The sequence below is a fragment of the Oncorhynchus masou genome, chromosome 5, assembly GCF_036934945.1.
Source record: "Oncorhynchus masou masou isolate Uvic2021 chromosome 5, UVic_Omas_1.1, whole genome shotgun sequence".
Taxonomy (NCBI): Eukaryota; Metazoa; Chordata; class Actinopteri; order Salmoniformes; family Salmonidae; genus Oncorhynchus; species Oncorhynchus masou.
In genome coordinates, this window is record NC_088216.1 from 92,636,799 (window position 1) to 92,656,825 (window position 20,027).

The 20,027-nt window shown below is 42.9% G+C and overlaps 1 protein-coding gene across 1 annotated transcript; it reads right to left on the reverse strand.

Moving 5' to 3' along the window:
- Window positions 1-1,398: 1,398 nt before the first annotated feature.
- On the reverse strand, window positions 1,399-19,978 carry isy1 (ISY1 splicing factor homolog). Its single transcript, XM_064967079.1, has 10 exons — window positions 19,841-19,978; window positions 16,632-16,654; window positions 9,073-9,124; window positions 8,816-8,924; window positions 8,608-8,720; window positions 6,474-6,591; window positions 6,252-6,374; window positions 2,633-2,745; window positions 2,389-2,481; window positions 1,399-1,837 (listed from the first exon to the last, which is right to left on the reverse strand). The coding sequence occupies exons 1-10, from the start codon at window positions 19,841-19,843 to the stop codon at window positions 1,730-1,732; spliced, it is 855 nt and encodes a 284-aa protein (XP_064823151.1). The 5' UTR covers window positions 19,844-19,978; the 3' UTR covers window positions 1,399-1,729.
- Between the last annotated feature and the right edge of the window lie 49 nt (window positions 19,979-20,027).

Below are 20,027 nucleotides of genomic sequence, written 5' to 3' on the forward strand. Positions count from 1 at the left end.
GGTCTCTTTTTTGCTGTCTTGAGTAAGGCAGCTCCAAAATGCAACACAGCTGCAATGCAACAATACGAACAATGCATTTTCCAGCATGATGGAGCACCTTGCCATAAGGCAAAAGTGATAACTAAGTGGCTCGGGAAACAAAACATCGATATTTTGGGTCCATGGCCAGGAAACTCCCCAGACCCTAATCCCATTGAGAACTTGTGGTCAATCCTGAAGAAGCGGGTGGACAAAAAACAAAACAAATTCTGACAAACTTCAAGCATTGATTATGCAAGAATGGGCTGCCATCAGTCAGGATGTGGCCCAGAAGTTAATTGACAGCATGCCAGGGCAGATTGCAGAGGTCTTGAAATAGAAGGGTCAACACTGCAAATATTGACTCTTTGCATCAACTTCATGTAATTGTCAATAAAAGCCTTTGACTCTTTTGAAATGCTTGCAATTATACTTCAGTATTCCATAAAAATATCTAAAGACACTGAAGCAGCAGACTCTGTGAAAATTAATGTGTCATTCAAAACTTTTGGCCACGACTGTACAGTATATATAGGGCGAATAGTACACAACAATAATACATCATTGACAGTTACCAGCTAGACCAAAATTGTCAAATTGAGGGTTCTCTCATATGTGTCTGGAAGTAGCTAGCCAATATTAGCCAGTTAGCTTGAGTGCTGTTGTGAGGCAGCGTAGCCTAGTGTGCTCTGAACTTACAGCTTTGTCACTGAAATCTGGACAATAATATTACGTTAAGAAACTGTATACAACTCCTTTTTATATATACATTTTATATTCTTTCCGATTGATAAGATTAGTATGTGAAATTAACTTCTTGTTCAAGTTGGCTGGATGTCCTTTGGGTGGTTGACCATTCTTGATACACACGGAAAACTGTTGAGCGTGAAAAAGCAGCATTGCAGTTCTTGACACAAACCGGTGCGCCTGGCACCTACTACCATACCCCTTTCAAAGGAACTTCAATCTTTTGAATGGCACACATACACAATCCATGTCTCAATTGATTCAAGGTTTAGAAATCCTTCTTTAACCTGTCTCCTCCTTCATTTACACTGATTGAAGTGGATTTAGCAAGTGACATCAATAAGGAATCACCTGGTCAGTCTATGTCATGGAAAGAGCATGTTGTCCACTCAGTGTATATTTAAGTCCTGCTGGGGAGTGAGACACTAGTTCCTATGGTCTTACTGTCACATGACCTAGTCTCCTCCAATCTGTTTACAGGTCAGTACAGGGTGATGGGAGGCATGAGGGACTAAAGCAGAAACATTCAACTGGTCAATAATGGGAATGCTAGAATCAACACTACCAGTAGTGGAAAGGAATGATGGACAATATTTATTCAGATGAAAATAGAGTTTACTTCGGAAAATGTAAAATTGTAAAAAAAAAGTTATTTATTTACAAGGCTTGTAACATTACATCATGATATAACACAATGTGGTTCTGTACCTCCAACAGACCAAACAAGACATTATCCCATTCACATGACTAACCTGGTCCCAGGTCTGTTCCTGCTACAGCCAAATCTCTGATTAGTTTAGTACTTGCACTAAGAATAAGAAGGAGCTGGTTATATAGTCTGGGAAAAGCAGGCCATGACACCTCATCCCAACATTAATACAGTCCTTCAACCCTAGACCTATAGATAGATCTCTCCTTCCTCTCTCCACTACAGCCTATTCAGTCCTAGATCTCCATCTCTCCACTACAGCCCCAGTAGTGTCTTGGCCTCCTCACTTTGGGCCATCAGGGTCTCACTGGCGTACTTCTGAAGGAGCTCCATCTTCTTCCTTCTCACCAACGCCTCCTCAATCTAGAAACAAAGGTTTATTCAAGAGGCTCTTAGCCAGTAGTTCTGAAAGTAGCGTTCACGTCCCAGAAAACAGTGTACGTCATCGCTCTGCTGTGTGTGTATGATGTGCCTCTTGCTAGCTGTCACTCAAATGGCGAGGGGCAGAAGCTCATTGGCTAGAATTCGAACTGCTAGGGTGCTGGCCCATAGGGAAAAATGGTGCTGCAGTTTCCAGAAAACAGTCACCTTCAAACTAAGGATTTCATTCCTAATTGAGGTAAAACAGTAAGTCTGCTCATAGATTATGCATGTATGAATTACACATGAACAAATCCAGCCCAAAGCGTTTAAAAAATACTTTGTCGACTACTAAGTTCCTGTGCATGTTTTTAACTTAACCCTACTCAATCTGAAGAGGATCAAAGACATATCATTAAACTAGCCCTAACCATCCCCAATCTGGAAACAGAGATTTACATACTAATAGATTAGTATTAATATACTGAGCCACACTCAGACTAGTTGGAACATGACTTTCTACAGTCTAGAGATCTGTGTGTGAATGCAGGCACCTCTTTCTGAGACGGCACAGGGACGTGAGCGATAAAGGACGTGAGAGTTCCATCCTCTCCTTCCATCTGTTCTCTAGTCTCGTCATCTGAATGCTGAGAGACAGATCAAAACGTTAGGTTATCATCTGAATGCTGACAGACAGATAAATGTTATGCTTACAAGTAGGCCACACATGGGAATACCTTTTGACTTTAAATGGCCAGTAAATGGGACCAGAGTCCGTATGTTTTGACTGATATTCACCTCATCCTCCTTTACAGCATACATATGTTCCTCCTCTTCCTCAACCTCCTCTCTTCCTCCTGCAAGACGCGCTTCTCTCTCCGTTTTCCATTTCTCCACTGCCTTCAATATCACTGACACACACACACACACACACACGTTTCTTGAGGCGACCATGTGTATTGGGTTAGGGTTAAGTATAGAGTTGTATTGGGTTATGTATAGGATATTGGGTTAAGTATTTTGTATTGGGTTAAGTAGAGTTGTATTGGGTTATGTGTAGTGTATAGAGTTAACTATAGTGTATTGAGTTAACTATTGTGTATTGGGTTATTTTGTATTTAACTAGGCAAGTCAGTTAAGAACAAATTCTTATTTACAATGACGGCCTACACTGGCCAAACCCGGACTACACTGGGCCAATTGTGCGCCGGCTATGGGACTCCCAATCACGGACGGTTGTGATACAACATGGGTTGGGTTATATTGTGCAGAGTATTGTGTATTGGGTTAAATATTGGGTTGTTTTGGGCTAAGTATTGTGTAGTATTGGGTTATGTATTGGGTTGTATTGGACTAGTGAAGATGGCGCCGGAGGGGATGGCTGCAGTCTTATTGGCTCTTAACCAACCATGCTATTTTGTTTGTAACTTGTTTTGAACACAATTTCAACCCCTCCCTGACGGAGTCTGCAATACCAACATGTTTCAAGCAGACCACCATAGTCCCTGTGCCCAAGAACACTAAGGTAACTTGCCTAAATGACTAGCGACCAGTAGCACTCACATCTGTAGCCATGAAGTGCTTTGAAAGGCTGGTCATGGCTCACATCAATGCCATTATCCCAGAAACCCTAGACCCACTCCAATTTGCATACCTCCCAAACAGATCCACAGATGATGCAATCGCTATTGCACTCCACACTGCCCTTTCCCAACTGGTCAAAGGGAACACTTACGTGAGAATGCTATACATTGACTACAGCTCAGCATTCAACACCATAGTACCCTCAAAGCTCATCACTAAAGTAAGGATCCTGGGACTAAACACCTCCCTAAGCAACTGGATCCTGGACTTCCTGACGGGCCACCCCCAGATGATAAGGGTAGGTAACAATACATCCGCCACGCTGATCCTCAACACAGGAGCCCTCAGGGGTGCGTGCTCAGTCCCCTCCTGTACTCCCTGTTCACCCACAACTGCATGGCCAGGCACAACTCCAAAACCATCATTAAGTTTGCAGAAGATACAACAGTGGTAGGCCTGATCACCGACGAGACCGGCTATAGGGAGGAGGTCAGAGACCTGGTCGGGTGGTGCCAGAATAACAACCTATCCCTCAACGTAACCAAGACAAAGGAGATGATTGTGCCTACAAGAAAAAGAGGACCGAGCACGCCCCCATTCTCATCGACGGGGCTGTAGTGGAGCAGGTTGAGAGCGTCCACCTCAACAAACGAACATGGTCCAAGCACACCAAGACAGTCGTGAAAAGGGCACGGCAAACCTATTCCCCCTCAGGAGACTGAAAAGATTTGGCATGGGTCCTCAGATTCTCAAAAGGGTTTACAGCTGCAACATCGAGAGCATCCTGACTGGTTGCATCACTGCCTGGTACGGCAACTGCTCGGCCTCTGACCGCATGGCACGACAGAGGGTAGTGCGTACGGCCCTTTACATCATCGGGGCCAAGCTGCCTGTCATCCAGCACCTCTATACCAAGAGATGTGAGAGGCAGGCCCTAAAAATTGTCAAAGACTCCAGCCTCCCTTAGTCATAGACTGTTCTCTGGTACCGCATGGCAAGCGGTACCAGAGCACTAAGTCAAGGTCCAAGAGGCTTATAAACAGCTTCTACCCCCAAGCTATAAGACTCATGAAAAAGCTAATGAAATGGCGACCCAGACCATATGCATTGCCCCCAACCCCCTCTCTACGTTGCTACTCTGTTATCTATGCATAGTCACTTTAATAATTCTACCTAGATGTACAAATTACCATCTGTATATAGCCTGCTATTATTTACTGCTGCACTTTAATTTTTTTGTCATTATTTTTCTTACTTAAAAAAAAAAGGTATTTTGTTAACTGCATTGTTGGTTAAGGGCTTGTAAGTAAGCATTTCACTGCATGTGACAAATAAAATGTGATTTGATTGGCCTAAGTATTGTGTAGTATTGGGTTAAGTATTGTGTAGTATTAGGTTCAAGTGTGTTAATTGTGTATTGGGTTGTATCGGATTAAGTATTGTTTTTTTGTGTTTTGTTTTTTTAAACCTTTATTTAACTAAACCCCACCTCTTTAAGGAATACCTAGGATAGGATAAAGTAATCCTTCTCACCCCCCCCCCCCTTAAATGATTTAGATGCACTATTGTAAAGTGGCTGTTCCACTGGATGTCATAAGGTGAATTCACCAATTTGTAAGTCGCTCTGGATAAGAGCGTCTGCCAAATGACTTAAATGTAAATGTTAACTAGGCAAATCAGTTAAGAACAAATTCTTATTTACAATGACAGCCTAGGAACAGTGGGTTAACTGCCTGTTCAGGGGCAGAACGACAGATGTTTAACTTTGTCAGCTCGGGATTTGATCTAGCAACCCTTCAGTTACTGGCCCTGCCGCCCCTTATTGAGCTAAGAATTGTGCATTGGGCTGTATTGAGCTAAGAATTGTGCATTGGGCTAAGTATTGTGCACCAACAATACTGCTTTGTTCCAGAATATCATAATGAAACAGAAAGCAGGAGACATGGAGAGTGAATGAGAGATTTGAGTTGAAGCTAGAGGCCAGCCTCCTCGAGTTGAGGACCAGCCTCCTCGAGTTGAGGACCAGCCTCCTCGAGTTGAGGACCAGCCTCCTCGAGTTGAGGACCAGCCTCCTCGAGTTGAGGACCAGCCTCCTCGAGTTGAGGACCAGCCTCCTCGAGTTGAGGACCAGCCTCCTCGAGTTGAGGACCAGCCCCCTCGAGTTGAGGACCAGCCCCCTCGAGTTGAGGACCAGCCTCCTCGAGTTGAGGACCAGCCTCCTCGAGTTGAGGCTAGAGGCCAGCATCCTCTAGTTGAGGCTAAAGGTCTCATGAGGCGTTTAGTGGTCCTGTGCTCCTTTTTTAAGACTATAATATTAGACATTTACTCTAATAGGGAACACAATGTCTCTAAGCACCATCACATCACCGATTACTATCAGGTCACAAGACCACAGCAGGATACAGCTGGATAGAGCTCCTACACAGACAGTCTCCCTCTCCACCGGGACAAGAGGGATAGCCTAATGTCACAATCTGGGACAGCAGAGGGAAAGGCTAATGTTACAACCTGGGACAACAGAGGGGAAGGCTAATGTTACAACCTGGGACAACAGAGGGGAAGGCTAATGTTACAACCTGGGACAACAGAGGGGAAGGCTAATGTTACAACCTGGGACAACAGAGGGGAAGGCTAATGTTACAACCTGGGACAACAGAGGGGAAGGCTAATGTTACAACCTGGGACAACAGAGGGGAAGGCTAATGTTACAACCTGGGACAACAGAGGGGAAGGCTAATGTTACAACCTGGGACGACAGAGGGGAAGGCTAGGTGTCACCCAGCAGGGACGATATTCATCTACTGCAGAGGGGTGTTACAGAACAGGGGACTACCTTCTTTTTCGTACTCTTGCTCCAGAGGGACCAGCGCCCCATCATCCTCATCTCTGTATCCGTAGTACTCAGCATCGATGTCCTTCATCAGCTCCGCTCTGCTCTTCCTGGGGGGAGGGATGGCTGGGGGGGGTGATCAGTACACATTCCATAGTGGTATAAAACATGGTATTAACTTAAACTGGATATCATCCTTGGAGTATCAATTGCCAGTAAACCTACGTTCTTTCTCAAACAGCTCTCTGACTCCAGGCAGGTCTTTAGCTGCTCCAAAGTATTTATATCCTCTGTTTCCTGGGACCTCCTTCCCTTCATGGTCCAGCATCTTTGGTCCCACTCTCTGGAAGATAGATACAAGAGAACATAAAGATAGTACAGTGTTTGTTCAGGACAAGACTGAGAGTCACTTAATATCTCATTAACATTACATCAGTGATCAGGTAATGACTTGACTAGCTGTTTGATTTGGCTTTGGAATTTTGCCATTTTACCCGGGTCTTGGTTGTCTTCATATGTTTCGTTCAGCTTTTCACTTTGAACTTATCTGCTCCACCACACACCTGTTTGGTAAGGTTGAACACGACTTGTCCTACTCAGCTTCACGACAAAAACTTCTCCCACTAGTGTGTGAAACCTACTCCCGTTGCCTGCTGCTTGGATTGAGGGGCAGCAGGGTAGCCTAGTGGTTGGAGCGTTGGACTAGTAACCAGAAGGTTGCGAGTTCAAACCCCCGAACTGACAAGGTACAAATCTGTCGTTCTGCCCCTGAACAGGCAGTTAACCCACTGTTCCCAGGCCATCATTGAAAATAAGAATTTGTTCTTAACTGACTTGCCTAGTTAAATAAAGGTAAAATATTCCCAGTGGGTCAGAAGATTACATGCACTCAATTAGTATTTGGTAGTATTGCCTTTAAATTGTTTAACTTGCCTCAAACGTTTTGAGTAGCCTTCCACATGCTTCCCAAAATAAATTGGGTGAATTTTGGCATCCTTGCTCGCACAGGCTTTTTCAGTTCTGCCCACAAATTTTCTATAGGATTGAGGTCAGGGTTTTGTGATGGCCACACCTTGACTTTGTTATACTTAAGCCATTTTTCCACAACTTTTGGAAGTATGCTTGGGTTCATTGTCCATTTAGAAGATCTATTTGCGACCAAGCTTTAACTTCCTGACTGATGTCTTGAGATGTTGCTTCAATATATCCACATATTTTTCCTACCTCATGATGCCATCTATTTTTTTAAAGTGCACCAGTCCCTTCTGCAGCAAAGCACCCCCGCAACATGATGCTGCTTCAAGGTTGGGATGGTGTTCTTCGGCTTGCAAGCATCCCCCGTTTTCCTCCAAACATAACGATTGTCATTATGGCCAAAAATATATAGTTTTGTTTCATCAAACCAGAGGAAGTTTCTCCAAAAAGTACAACCTTTGTCCCCATGTGCAGGTGCAAACTGTAGTCTGGCTTTTTATGGCGGTTTTGGAGCAGTGGCTTCTTCCTTGCTGAGCGGCCTTCCAGGTTAAATCGAGATAGGACTAGTTTTACTGTGGGTATAAATACTTTGTACCTGTTTTCTACAGCATCTTCACAAGGTCCTTTGCTGTTGTTCTGGGATCGATTTGCACATTTCGCACCAAAGTACATTCATCTCTAGGAGACAGAACGCGTCTCCTTCCTGAACGGTATGACGGCTGCGTGGTCCGATGGTGTTTATACTTGCGTACTATTGTTTGTACAGATGAACGTGGTACCTTCAGGCGTTTGGAAATTGCTCCCAAGGTTGAACCAGACTTGTGGAGGTCTACAATTGTTTTTTCTTCTGAGGTCTTGGCTGATTTCTTTGGATTTTCCCATGATGTCAAGCAAAGATGCACTGAGTTTGAAGGTAGGCCTTGAAATACATCCACAGGTCCACCTCCAATTGACTCAAATGATGTCAATTAGCCTATCAGAAGCTTATAAGCCATGACATCATTTTCTGGAATTTTCCAAGCTGTTTAAAGGCACAGTCAACTTAGTATATGTTAACTTCTGACCCACCGGAATTGTGATAGTGAAAAATAACTTGTGTCATGCACAAAGTAGATGTCCTAACTGACTTGCCAAAACTGTAGTTTGTTAACAAGAAATCTGTGGAGTGGTTGAAAAACAAGTTGTTAGTGAATGTATTAATGTCCTCTGTGTTGTTAGTGAATGTAACATGATGGACTGACTGGTTTAAATGTGATGATGTAAGAATGTATGTGTATGTGATCCTTTTAATGGAAGGTGATATAAAAGAAACAGTTCCATCCTGGACGGAGGGGGGGCACATAACCACCATAGGATAAAGGTTGAAATCTCCCAACTCTATTACCCCGTAGTCAGGTCCTCCCAGCTCTTTGATCCTGACCTCCCAGTGACCTTTCTCTCTCAGCAGCTTATTGATCTCATCGTTCAGGTCCCGGATCTTAAACTCTCCCAGACCAGCTATCAGAGAATAACAGGCAAACACATGGATGAGGTTATGCTCTTCATTCATAAACATTTATTAACGGTTCAATGTCACATGTAGTACAACTCACCATTTTGAATCTGAGCAACTTTCTTGGAGATCTCACTGATAATCTGTCGTCTCCACTTCTCTGCTTTAGGCAGCTCAGTACATTCTGAGGCCAGGAACGGTCTCCTCTCCTGGAACAGTCAACAAACATGTCAGGATAACAGCACAAGAGCCACGACGACATGACATTATGGTGTTTAGTGAACTCTGGGACAAGAAATCTAAAATTTGTAATCATTCCCCTAAAGGACATTAGGACCTCATCATCATCTTCCTCACCCTGACTTTGCCCTCCTCCAGCTGAGCATTTCTGAACCGGGCCAAGGCCGTCCTGGGGAGACGAGGTGTATTTCACAAGTTAATACAAATACATACTGATAAATAACACATTCATGACCAGTACATAGAGTATCCAGCCAGGCGCCCCCGGCCCGGGGGACTTGGCCACTTTGGGTTCACATCTGGGGTGGGCGGGCAACCTCTTTCTTCAGGGGTGCAGGTAGCCTAGTGGTTAGAGCGTTAGACTAGTAATCGGAAGGTTGCAAGTTCAAACCCCCGAGCGGACAAGGTACAAATCTGTAATTTTGCCCCTGAACAGGCAGTTAACCCACTGTTCCTAGGTAGTCATTGAAAATAAGAATTTGTTCTTAACTGACTTGCCTAGTTAAATAAAGGTAAAATAAAAACAATTTTAAAAAAATCTGGTGCACCCAAATGCATTGGTTCAATCTGAAATACACAGAGAAACTGAATACTTAATTGAATTTACCTCTCTGATTGGTGGTATTGTGTAGAAAGACATCACAATTGACTTCACAATTGAAATAACTGAAAGTTGCTAGTTGTTCTGGATATGGTCTAGGTCTAAGTAAGAGAACAGTAAACCTTGAACATTTAAATTGTCTTCTCTTGCAATTAAAATATTCTTTACAGTTTTACAGCAAAATATGAATTGCCACAAAGATGTTTGTTTTTCAAATTATGAATTATATAAATATACTACTAAATGGAATGTTAAGTCCACAACAATGCTTAAACCACATGAGGAGACCACTTTTTTCGGTCTGGGAAAATCTGAGAAATGTATTTGTGGTTTTAGTTATCCTTTAATTCAAGTGAGCACCAAGCAAGAGGCCGTTTAGCTGTGTTTTTGTAGTTCACGAGTGATGGTAGAGTTCGCCAAACAAACACCCACTGGTTGATGAAAATCTTCATGATATCATTCTGCCAGGTAAACATAGGCTACTTTGCAGGTTTTTGTGAAAACCTTTCCCTCTCCCAGAAGACTGTTTTCATTAGCATCATCACTAACGGCAACATAAACGCAGGGGCATTCTGGTTGCCAATTCAGAAATTTGCGGGAAATACGAATCACTGAAGCATTCGGTTCATGTCTTATGATAAATTTGGGAAAATTAATAAGTGTTCCAATACATTCAGTTGATTCCCTACTAAGGTCAATACATTTCTGAAAATGGTTTCATTCTGTTTTAATGTGTGGATTCTGTGAGGGCCCTAACGATCATATTTGGACCAGAATGAGGCTCTCCACTACCAACAGTGATGATTCACCATCTTCATAGAATATTTTCATAATTTATCTGCAGATGTTCACCAAAAAGTCCACCAGTATCCTATGAAAATGAGGGAGCCAAATGAACAGCTCTCTCACTGATGTGATTCGGTGGGCTACACTGACTAACGAGAGTCTCGCACTTTACCATCATTGTCTGGCAAGCCCCAATATCCTAGGAAAGGAAACCTAGGAATTATTTGGTTTACTTATCCCGATGCGATTCGTTAAGTATTCAACCCCCTTTACTTTTCCCACATTTTGTTACAGCCTTCTTCTAAAACTGTTAATTTTTTTTTGCCCCATTAACCAACAGACACACACCCCATAACGACAAAGCAAAATCCTTGGATTACCAGGACGTGGGTTAGGGTTAGAACTCAAAGCATGCATGTATCGTCTGGCAAGTGTCTTCACTGACATGTTCAACCTCCCTGACCGAGTCTGTCATACCTACATGTTTCAAGTAGACCAGCATAGTCCCTGTGCCCAAGGAGGCGAAGGTAAACTGCCTAAATGATTATGGCTCACATTAACAGAATCCTCCCGGACACCCTAAACCCACTCCAGATCGCATACCGCCCCAACAGATCCAAAAATCCGTACTGCCCTTTCCCACCTGGACAAAGGGAACACCTATGTGAGAATGCTGTTCATTGACTACAGCTCAACACCAGAGTGCCCACGAAGTTCATCACTAAGCTAAGGACTCTGGGACTAAACACCTCCCTCTGCAACTGGATCCTGGACTTCCTGACAAGCCGCCCCCAGGTGGTAAGGGTAGGTAACAACACGTCTGCCACGCTGATCCTTAAGACTGGGGCCCCTCAGGAGTGTGAACTTTAGTCCCCTCCTGTACTCCCTGTTCACCCACGACTGCGTGGCCAAACACGACTCAACACCATCATTAAGTTTGCTGACGACAACAGTGGTAGGCCTGATCACAGACAATGATGAGAGCCAATAGTGAGGTGGTCAGAGAACTGGCAGTGTGGTGCCAGGACAAAAACCTCTCCCTCAATGTGAGCAAGACAAAGGAGTTGACCGTGGACTACAGGAAAAGGCGGGCTGAACAGGCTGTAGTGGAGCGGGTTGAGAGTTTCCTTGGCGTCCACGTCACCAACGAACTATCTTGGTCCAAACACAACAAGACAGTTATGAAGAGCGCACGACAACACTTTTTCCCCCTCAGGAGACTGAAAAGATTTGGCATGGGTCCCCAGATGCTCAAAACATTTTACAGCTGCACCACCGAGAGCATCATTGCCTAGTATGGCAACTGCTCGGCATCTGACCTTAAGGCGCTACAGAGGGTAGTGCGAATGGCCCAGTACATCACTGGGGACAAGCTTCCAGCCAACCAGGACCTATAGAGTAGGCGGTGTCAGAGGAAGGCCCATAAAATTGTCAGAGACTCCAGTCACCCAAGTCATAGAATGTTCTCCGCTACCGCACGGCAAGCTGTTCCAAAGTGCCAAGTCTAGGACCAAAAGGCTCCTTAACAGCTTCTACCCCCAAGCCATAAGATTGCTGAACAATTAATCAAATGGCCAACGGACTATTTACATTGACCTGTACCCCAGCAAACTGACTCGGTACCGGTACCCCCTGTATACAGAGCCTCATTATGTTACTTTATTTTTTTGTAAATATTTTCTTAACTCTTCTTGAACTGCACTGTTGGTTAAGGGCTTGTAAGTAAGCATTTCACAGTAAGCTCTACACTTGCATTCGGCACATGTGACAAATACATCTTGATTTGATTGAAAAAACAGGTTTTTAGAAATTTGGGCAAATGTATATATAAAAAAACTGATATGACATAAGTATTCAGACCCTTGTACTCAGTATTTTGTTGAAGCACATTTGGCAGCGATTACAGCCTCGAGTCTTCGTGGGTATAACCATACAAGGTTGGCACACCTGTATTTGGGGAGTTTCTCTCATTCTTCTCTGCAGATCCTCAAGCTCTGTCAGGTTGGATGGGGAGCGTTGCTGCAAAGCAATTTTTAGGTCTCTCTAGAGATGTTCGATCGGGTTCAAGTCCGGGCTCTGGCTGGGCCACTCAAGGACATTCAGAGACTTGTCCCGAAGACCATCCTGCGTTGTCTTGGCTCTGTGCTTAGGGTCGTTGTCCTGTTGGAAGGTGAACCTTCGTCCCAGTCTGAGGTCCTGAGTGCTCTGGAGCAGGTGTTCATCAAGGATCTCTCTGTACTTTGCTCCGTTCACCTTTGCCTCATCCCTGACTGGTCTCCCAGTCCCTGCCGCTGAAAAACATCCCCACAGCATGATGCTGCCACCACCATGCTTCACCGTAGGGATGGTGCCAGGTCTCCTCCAGACGTGACACCTGGCATTTCAGGCCGAAGAGTTCAATCTTAGTTTCATCAAATTAAAATTGTATTTGTCACATGCGCTGAAAACAACAGGTGTAAGTAGACCTTACAGTGAAATTCTTACTTACAAGCCCTTAACCAACAATGCAGTTAAGAAAATACAGGGGGTACCGGTCAGTCGAGGTAATATGTACATGTAGGTAGAGGTACAGTGACTATGCATAAGACAAGATACCCTTGTTTCTCATGGTCAGAGTCCTTTAGGTGCCTTTTACTGAGGAGTGGCTTCCCTCTGGCCACTCTACCATAAAGGCCTGATTGGTAGAGTGCTGCAGAGATGGTTGTCCTTCTGGAAGGTTCTCCCATCTCCACAGAGGAACTCTGGAGCTCTGTCAGTGGCCATAGGGTTCTTGGTCACCTCCCTGAGTAAGGCCCTTCTCCCCCCAATTGCTTAGTTTGGCCGTGCGGCCAGCTCTAGGAAGAGTCTTGGTGGTTTGAAACTTCTTCCATTTCAGAATGATGGAGGCCACTGTGTTCTTGGGGACCTTTAATGCTGCAGAAATGTTTTGGTACCCTTCCCAGGATCTGCCTCGACACAATCCTGTCTCGGAGCTCTACAGACAATTCCTTTGACCTCATGGCTTGGTTTTTGCTCTGACATGCGCTGTCAACTGTGGGACATTATATAGACAAGTGTGTGTCTTTCCAAATCATGTCCAATCAACTGAATTTACCACAGGTGACTCCAATCAAGTTGTGTAAACATCAAGGATGATCAATGGAAACAGAATGCACCGGAGCATAATTTCAATTTCTCATAGCAAAGGGTCTGAATACTTATTTCCATAAGGTATCTGTTTTTTTATTTGTAATAGTTTTGCAAAATTTTAGAATAAGGCTGTAATGTAACAAAATGTGGAAAAAGTCAAAGGGTCTGAATACTTCCCGAATGCACTGTACAACCACATGGCATGATTTAAGAATGGCAAAGGGGTATTTTATTTATTTATTTTTAACTAGGCAAGTCAGTTAATAAGAACACATTCTTAATTACAATGACAGCCTAGGAACAGACACCCAGGAACAGTGGGTCAACTGCCTTGTTCAGGGGCAGAACGACAGATTTTTAACCTTGTCGGCTCGGGGATTTGATCTAGCAACCTTTCGGTTACTGGCTCAGCGCTCCAACCACTAGGCTACCTACCGCCCCATAGAGACTTTATTCAGTCAGTTTAACACCTTCTATATAAACTAGTCAGCACTTGCTGTTAAGTTTAGAGGTCAATGCCGATACCAATTAAAACAGGCCATTTTATTTTCTTTCTTTGTAATGACAATTAGAACAATACGGAATGAACACTTATTTTAACTTAATATAATACATCAATAAAATCAATTTAGCCTCAAATAAATAATGAAACATGTTCAATTTGGTTTAAATAATGCAAAAACAAAGTAAAAGAGCAATATGTGCCATGTAGAAAAGCTAACGTTTAAGTTCCTTGCTCAGAACATGAGAACATATGAAAACTGGTGGTTCCTTTTAACATGAGTCTTTAATATTCCCAGGTAACAAGTTTTAGGTTGTAGTTATTATAGGAATTATAGGACTATTTCTCTCTATATCATTTTGTATTTCATATACCTTTGACTATTGGATGTTCTTATCGGCACTTTAGTATTGCCAGTGTAACAGCATAGCTTCCGTCCCTCTCCTCGCTCCTACCTGGGCTCGAACCAGGAACACATCGACAACAGCCACCCTCGAAGCATTGTTACCCATCTCTCCACAAAAGCCGTGGCCCATGCAGAACAAGGGGAACAACTACTTCAAGGTCTCAGAGCGAGTGACGTCACCGATTGAAAAGCTATCAGCACGCACCCCGCTAACTAGCTAGCCATTTCACATCTGTTACACCAGCCTAATCTCGGGAGTTGATAGGCTTGAAGTCATAAACAGCTCAATGCTTGAAGCACAGCGAAGAGCTGCTGGCAAACGCACGTAAGTGCTGTTTGAATGAATGCTTACGCGCCTGCTTCTGCCTACCACCGCTCAGTCAGATACTTAGATACTTGTATGCTCACCGCTCAGTCAGATTGCTCTATCAAATCATAGACTTAATTATAACATAATAACACACAGAAATACAAGCCTTAGTTTCCGAATTTTACCATGACCTATTATTTCGAAAACAAAACGTTTACTTTTTCAGTGAACTACGGAACCGTTCCGTATTTTATCTAACGGGCGGCATCCATAAGTCTAATTATTGCTGTTACATTGCACAACCTTCAATGTTATGTCATAATTACGTAAAATTCTGGTAAATTAGTTTGCAACGAGCCAGGCGGCCCAAACTGTTGCATATACCCTGACTCTGCATGCAATGAACGCAAGAGAAGTGACACAATTTCCATACTTTAATATTGCCTGGTAACCTTTTAACTAAATATGCAGGTTTAAAAATATACTTCGGTGTATTGATTTTAAGAAAGGCATTGATGTTTATGGTTAGGTACATTCGTGCAACGATTGTGCTTTTTTCGCAAATGCGCTTTTGTTAAGTCATCCCCCGTTCGACGAAGTTGGTCTTCACACAGTTCACAACGAGCCAGGCGGCCCAAACTGCTGCATATAGCCTGACTCTGTTGCACAGAACGTAAGAGAAGTGACACAATTTCCCTAGTTAAAAGAAATTCATGTTAACAGGCAATATTAACTAAATATGCAGATTTAAAAATATATACTTGTGTATTGATTTTAAGAAAGGCGTTGATGTTTATGGTTAGGTACACATTGGTGCAACGACTTCTTTTTTAGCGAATGCGCTTGTGAAATAACCGTTTGGCGAAGTAGGCTATGATTCAATGGTAAATTAACAGGCACCGCATCGATTATATGCAACGCAGGACAAGCTAGTTAACCTAGTAATATCATCGACCATATCATTAACCGTTAACTAGTGATTATGTTAAGATTGATTGTTTTTTTTATAAGATACGTTAAATGCTAGCTAGCACCTTTCCTTGGCTCCTTGCTGCAGTCACATAACAAGTAGTCAGCCTGCCATGCAGTCACCTCGTGGAGTGCAATGTAATCGACATGATCGGTGTCCAAAAATGCCGATTACCGATTGTTATGAAAACTTGAAATCGGCCATTCCGATTAATTGGTCGATCCCTAATTGCTGTCAATCAACGCACAGGAAATAGCCTACTGTCGCCACGACTTCGAGTGGCTGGCTATGTGAAACACACAAAATAAAATGAGTGTGTCAGAAAACAATAATTAGTCTAAGGGGATTGACTCATCATTACCACTTACATTATATGGGACATGCAAATTCACGAGCATCATGCTCTCTCTTCCTCCTTGGTGTAAAGAAATTCAACTGCAACTAGAGATGTGTATATAATGAGATGCTCACTTCTCCACCCTTACAATGGGAGTTGTTGTCCCAAAGGCGGGAAGGCAGGAGACCAAATTAAGTCCATAGAAATGCATAGGGCTTATTTTGGACAGATTTTGGCGAGTGAAACCTGTTGCGACGCCTCTTCCTCTCTGCTGTTATTCCATTATCGCTGGCTTTGTGACTGACTGTCCTATCAATAGATCACCTGGAGATGCATATTGTTCATTCTAGCAGGAAAGGACTCGACAGACTAGCGAATTGAAACTTTAAAAGAAAAGTAGCCTAGTTAATATGAAATGGAAAACGTAGCTTGGCTGAAAATGAGCCTGTAACCAGCTGATAAATCGACAGCCGGCGTGAATAGAAAACACTATCAGTTAGAGATGTTCAGTGGCTACATGACAGAGACACCACGTGGACTATAAACAGAAATAGCATCAGTATTCTCTCACATTAATTTATGACAGTGGGCCTATGGCTCAATATAATCACAATATAAGGCAAGCATATACTTACATGGCCTTCTCTGCATTACGAGCCTATTAGAAAGAAAACAACAAATGGTCAATCCATTTGAATCCAATCACTTTGACAGCACCCCTTTCTATTTGAACAAAACTTTCCATACATATTTGCCCATTATAGAAGTGCTCAGAGAGTTCATTTTTGCACTTAAATGCCAAAACAAACGATAACAGGGTTTTTAACTTGTGCGAAAAAGAGTCCATAACACCATTGGCCAAACGGGTGACTGAAAACTAGTAAAGTACATAGGAGGGATCTGAAATAATTGTCTGCGCTTGGTTGGTGACCACCGCCATAGACAATGTTAACGCCCCCTAGCGGCCAGCTATAAAAGAAAATGTACCATAAAAAAATACTGCTGTAGTCTTGGTGTATCTGTGGTACTAAAGAGATGTGTAGTAGTCTAGGTCTATCTGGTACTATAGAGATGTGTAGTAGTCCAGGTCTGTCTGGTACTATAGAGATGTGTAGTAGTCTGGGTCTGATCTGTGGTACTATAGAGATGTGTAGTAGTCTAGGCCTATCTGGTACTACAGAGATGTGTAGTAGTCCAGGTCTATCTGGTACTATAGAGATGTGTAGTAGTCTAGGTCTATCTGGTACTATAGAGATGTGTAGTAGTCCAGGTCTGTCTGGTACTATAGAGATGTGTAGTAGTCTGGGTCTGATCTGTGGTACTATAGAGATGTGTAGTAGTCCAGGTCTATCTGGTACTATAGAGATGTGTAGTAGTCTAGGCCTATCTGGTACTATAGAGATGTGTAGTAGTCTTGGTCTATCTGGTACTATAGAGATGTGTAGTAGTCTAGGTCTGATCTGTGGTAGCAGCATGCAGATAGAGCAGGTGACAGTCAAGGAGCCTCGCTGGCTGTTCGTCTTGTGATGGTTGAATGGTCATCATGGGCTGCAGAGCAACTCTACTGTCCTCAGAACTGAATGACTATAATCTGATCCCATGTTTTCCTCCTCTCTTAGGCCTAGGCTACTATGTGTTGTAGTTGGTTGCATATTGCTAGAATAATCTGGAAATAGGCCACGGCCAGCTATGTGTTTCTTTCCTCAGCTTTCCTCCGCTGTAGCCTCAGTTTTGTTTTGACTCATTACATTTTCCCATTTTTGTATTGTTTGTTCAATTTCACTTCACTTATTAAACCAGGTCATATCCACTGAGGGGTTTAATAGACCAGGTCATATCCACTGAGGGGTTTAATAGACCAGGTCATATCCACTGAGTGGTTTAATAGACCAGGTCATATCCACTGAGTGGTTTAATAGACCAGGTCATATCCACTGAGTGGTTTAATAGACCAGGTCATATCCACTGAGTGGTTTAATAGACCAGGTCATACCCACTGAGTGGTTTAATAGACCATATCCACTGAGTGGTTTAATAGACCAGGTCATACCCACTGAGTGGTTTAATAGACCAGGTCATACCCACTGAGTGGTTTAATAGACCAGGTCATACCCACTGAGTGGTTTAATAGACCAGGTCATACCCACTGAGTGGTTTAATAGACCAGGTCATACCCACTGAGTGGTTTAATAGACCAGGTCATACCCACTGAGTGGTTTAATAGGCCAGGTGAAATATATGGACTGATACAACAATCAGACAGACACTGGAGTGTCCGCTAGAAAAATAACCTAAATCATCCAACATTCGAGAGAAACAACATTTTCTGACCGGATATTTTGCACCGCTCTGGTGAGACTAGCTCTGTCCACATTGTTCCCTTGCTTTGTGTAAATATAACATGCATTGAAATGGGCTATAGCAAATAGGAATATAGGCAATTTACTCAGAAAGTAAACGATGCACTGCCCCGCTGTGTGCTGCGGCAGCGCCACTGCCTGATCCAATTCTGATCGGAGTAATAGTTTGATAGTGATTTTCTTACTTGTCCATTCGAACATCTGAAATGTATATTCTGGTTGTCCAAACCCCCCCCCCCCCATTTACCCCAGACAAGTAGACAACTCTTCAATTTATTTGATTTATTATTAACGTGTATGTATTCAGGGTAGCCCAACTGAGACCAGGGTCTCATTCCCAATGGTGTACTGATGTACAAACATTGTCACAACATGAAGAACAATTGAGATCACAATTAAAACAAGAATAAAAATAACAAGGCACAACCTCACAAGTCCTAAACTGCACTAGGGGGACTAAGGGAACAAGATGCAATGAATTTTGTAGGTTATTCCAACAATTTGGAGCAAATAAGCTAAAGGAGGATTTTCCTCAATTGGAAGAGACCAGAGGGACCTCAAGAGTTAACCAATCATGCTAGTGGGTATGGCATCTCATCTAACATTTTATATGTTAGCAACAGAGTGAGGGAAGTTGGAAGCTTGTGCGGTCGGCGTTTGAAAAAAAAATGGAATAATTAATTGATCTACAGGACTTCAATGAGGACCGGCCAACCTGTTGATACAGGATGCAGTGGTGAGTATTAAACCTGCCAACAGTGATAAAACAAATGGCGGAATCGTAGACAGCATTTAAAGGTTTAAGAGTTGTAGCTGCTGCAATCTGGTAAATGGTGTCACCATAATCAAGAACTGGCAAGTTGACTGTTCACTCTAATTCCTGCTATTTAGGGAGAGGCAATATCTATTTCAAAACAACCCCACTTTATATCTTAACTTTTTGACTAGCTGGAATCCCTCGAGCAGTCTAAGTGTCAAATCTGTTGATGTGCCCTTGAGCAAGGCACTTTACCCTAATTGCTCCTTTAATTCGCTCTGGGTAAGAACGTCTGCTAAATGGCTCAAATGTAAATGCATGCAATAAGGGTCAACTTTGAGCACCTATATCTTCTGAATGTTTTGGCAACCAGGTCCAAAAGGTAACGTTCTGACCACATCTCCCATGGGCAAACATGTATGGAAAGTTGTTTGAATCAAAAGAGATGCTGTCAAAAGGTGATGGATTTACCCTAAGTTAAAAGTTAGTTGTGCGTTTCTTACAGCTATGAAAATCAGTAGCATCACCTGGTCCATGGGAAATTAACTCAAACAATTAGCTAGTTAGTCGAGGAACATTTTTTTTTAAACATTTGTGATAACAAGCTAGCTTCTAGTGCTAGCAGCTAAAGTTAGCCAGCTAGCTAAAAGCAAGATTGATAGCTACATTAACTTCTTAAATTATTACTTATCTCTGACTAAATAAATGAAGTACGTTTATTACTTACCATATATATTGATTATCTAGCTAAAGTAGTTACTTCAGTCTTTGAACACCTCTTCCAAAACGTTTGCTATATGTTTTTCACAAGTTGAAAGCGGGTGCACCAAAGACGGTACCGTATGAAGATAGGCTAAAACTGCTTCTCCAATAGAAAGCCCCATTCACACGTGTAGGCGATGTCATGGCGACGT

Bases quoted from the DNA above. Each gene is read 5' to 3' on its own strand.
- isy1 (XM_064967079.1), bottom strand. The intron at 9,125-16,631 runs GTAAGTATATGC...TCGTCTCCCCAG, and splicing joins CGTAATGCAGAGAAGGCCAT to GACGGCCTTGGCCCGGTTCA. The intron at 2,482-2,632 runs GTGAATATCAGT...TCTGTCTCTCAG, and splicing joins ATGCTGTAAAGGAGGATGAG to CATTCAGATGACGAGACTAG.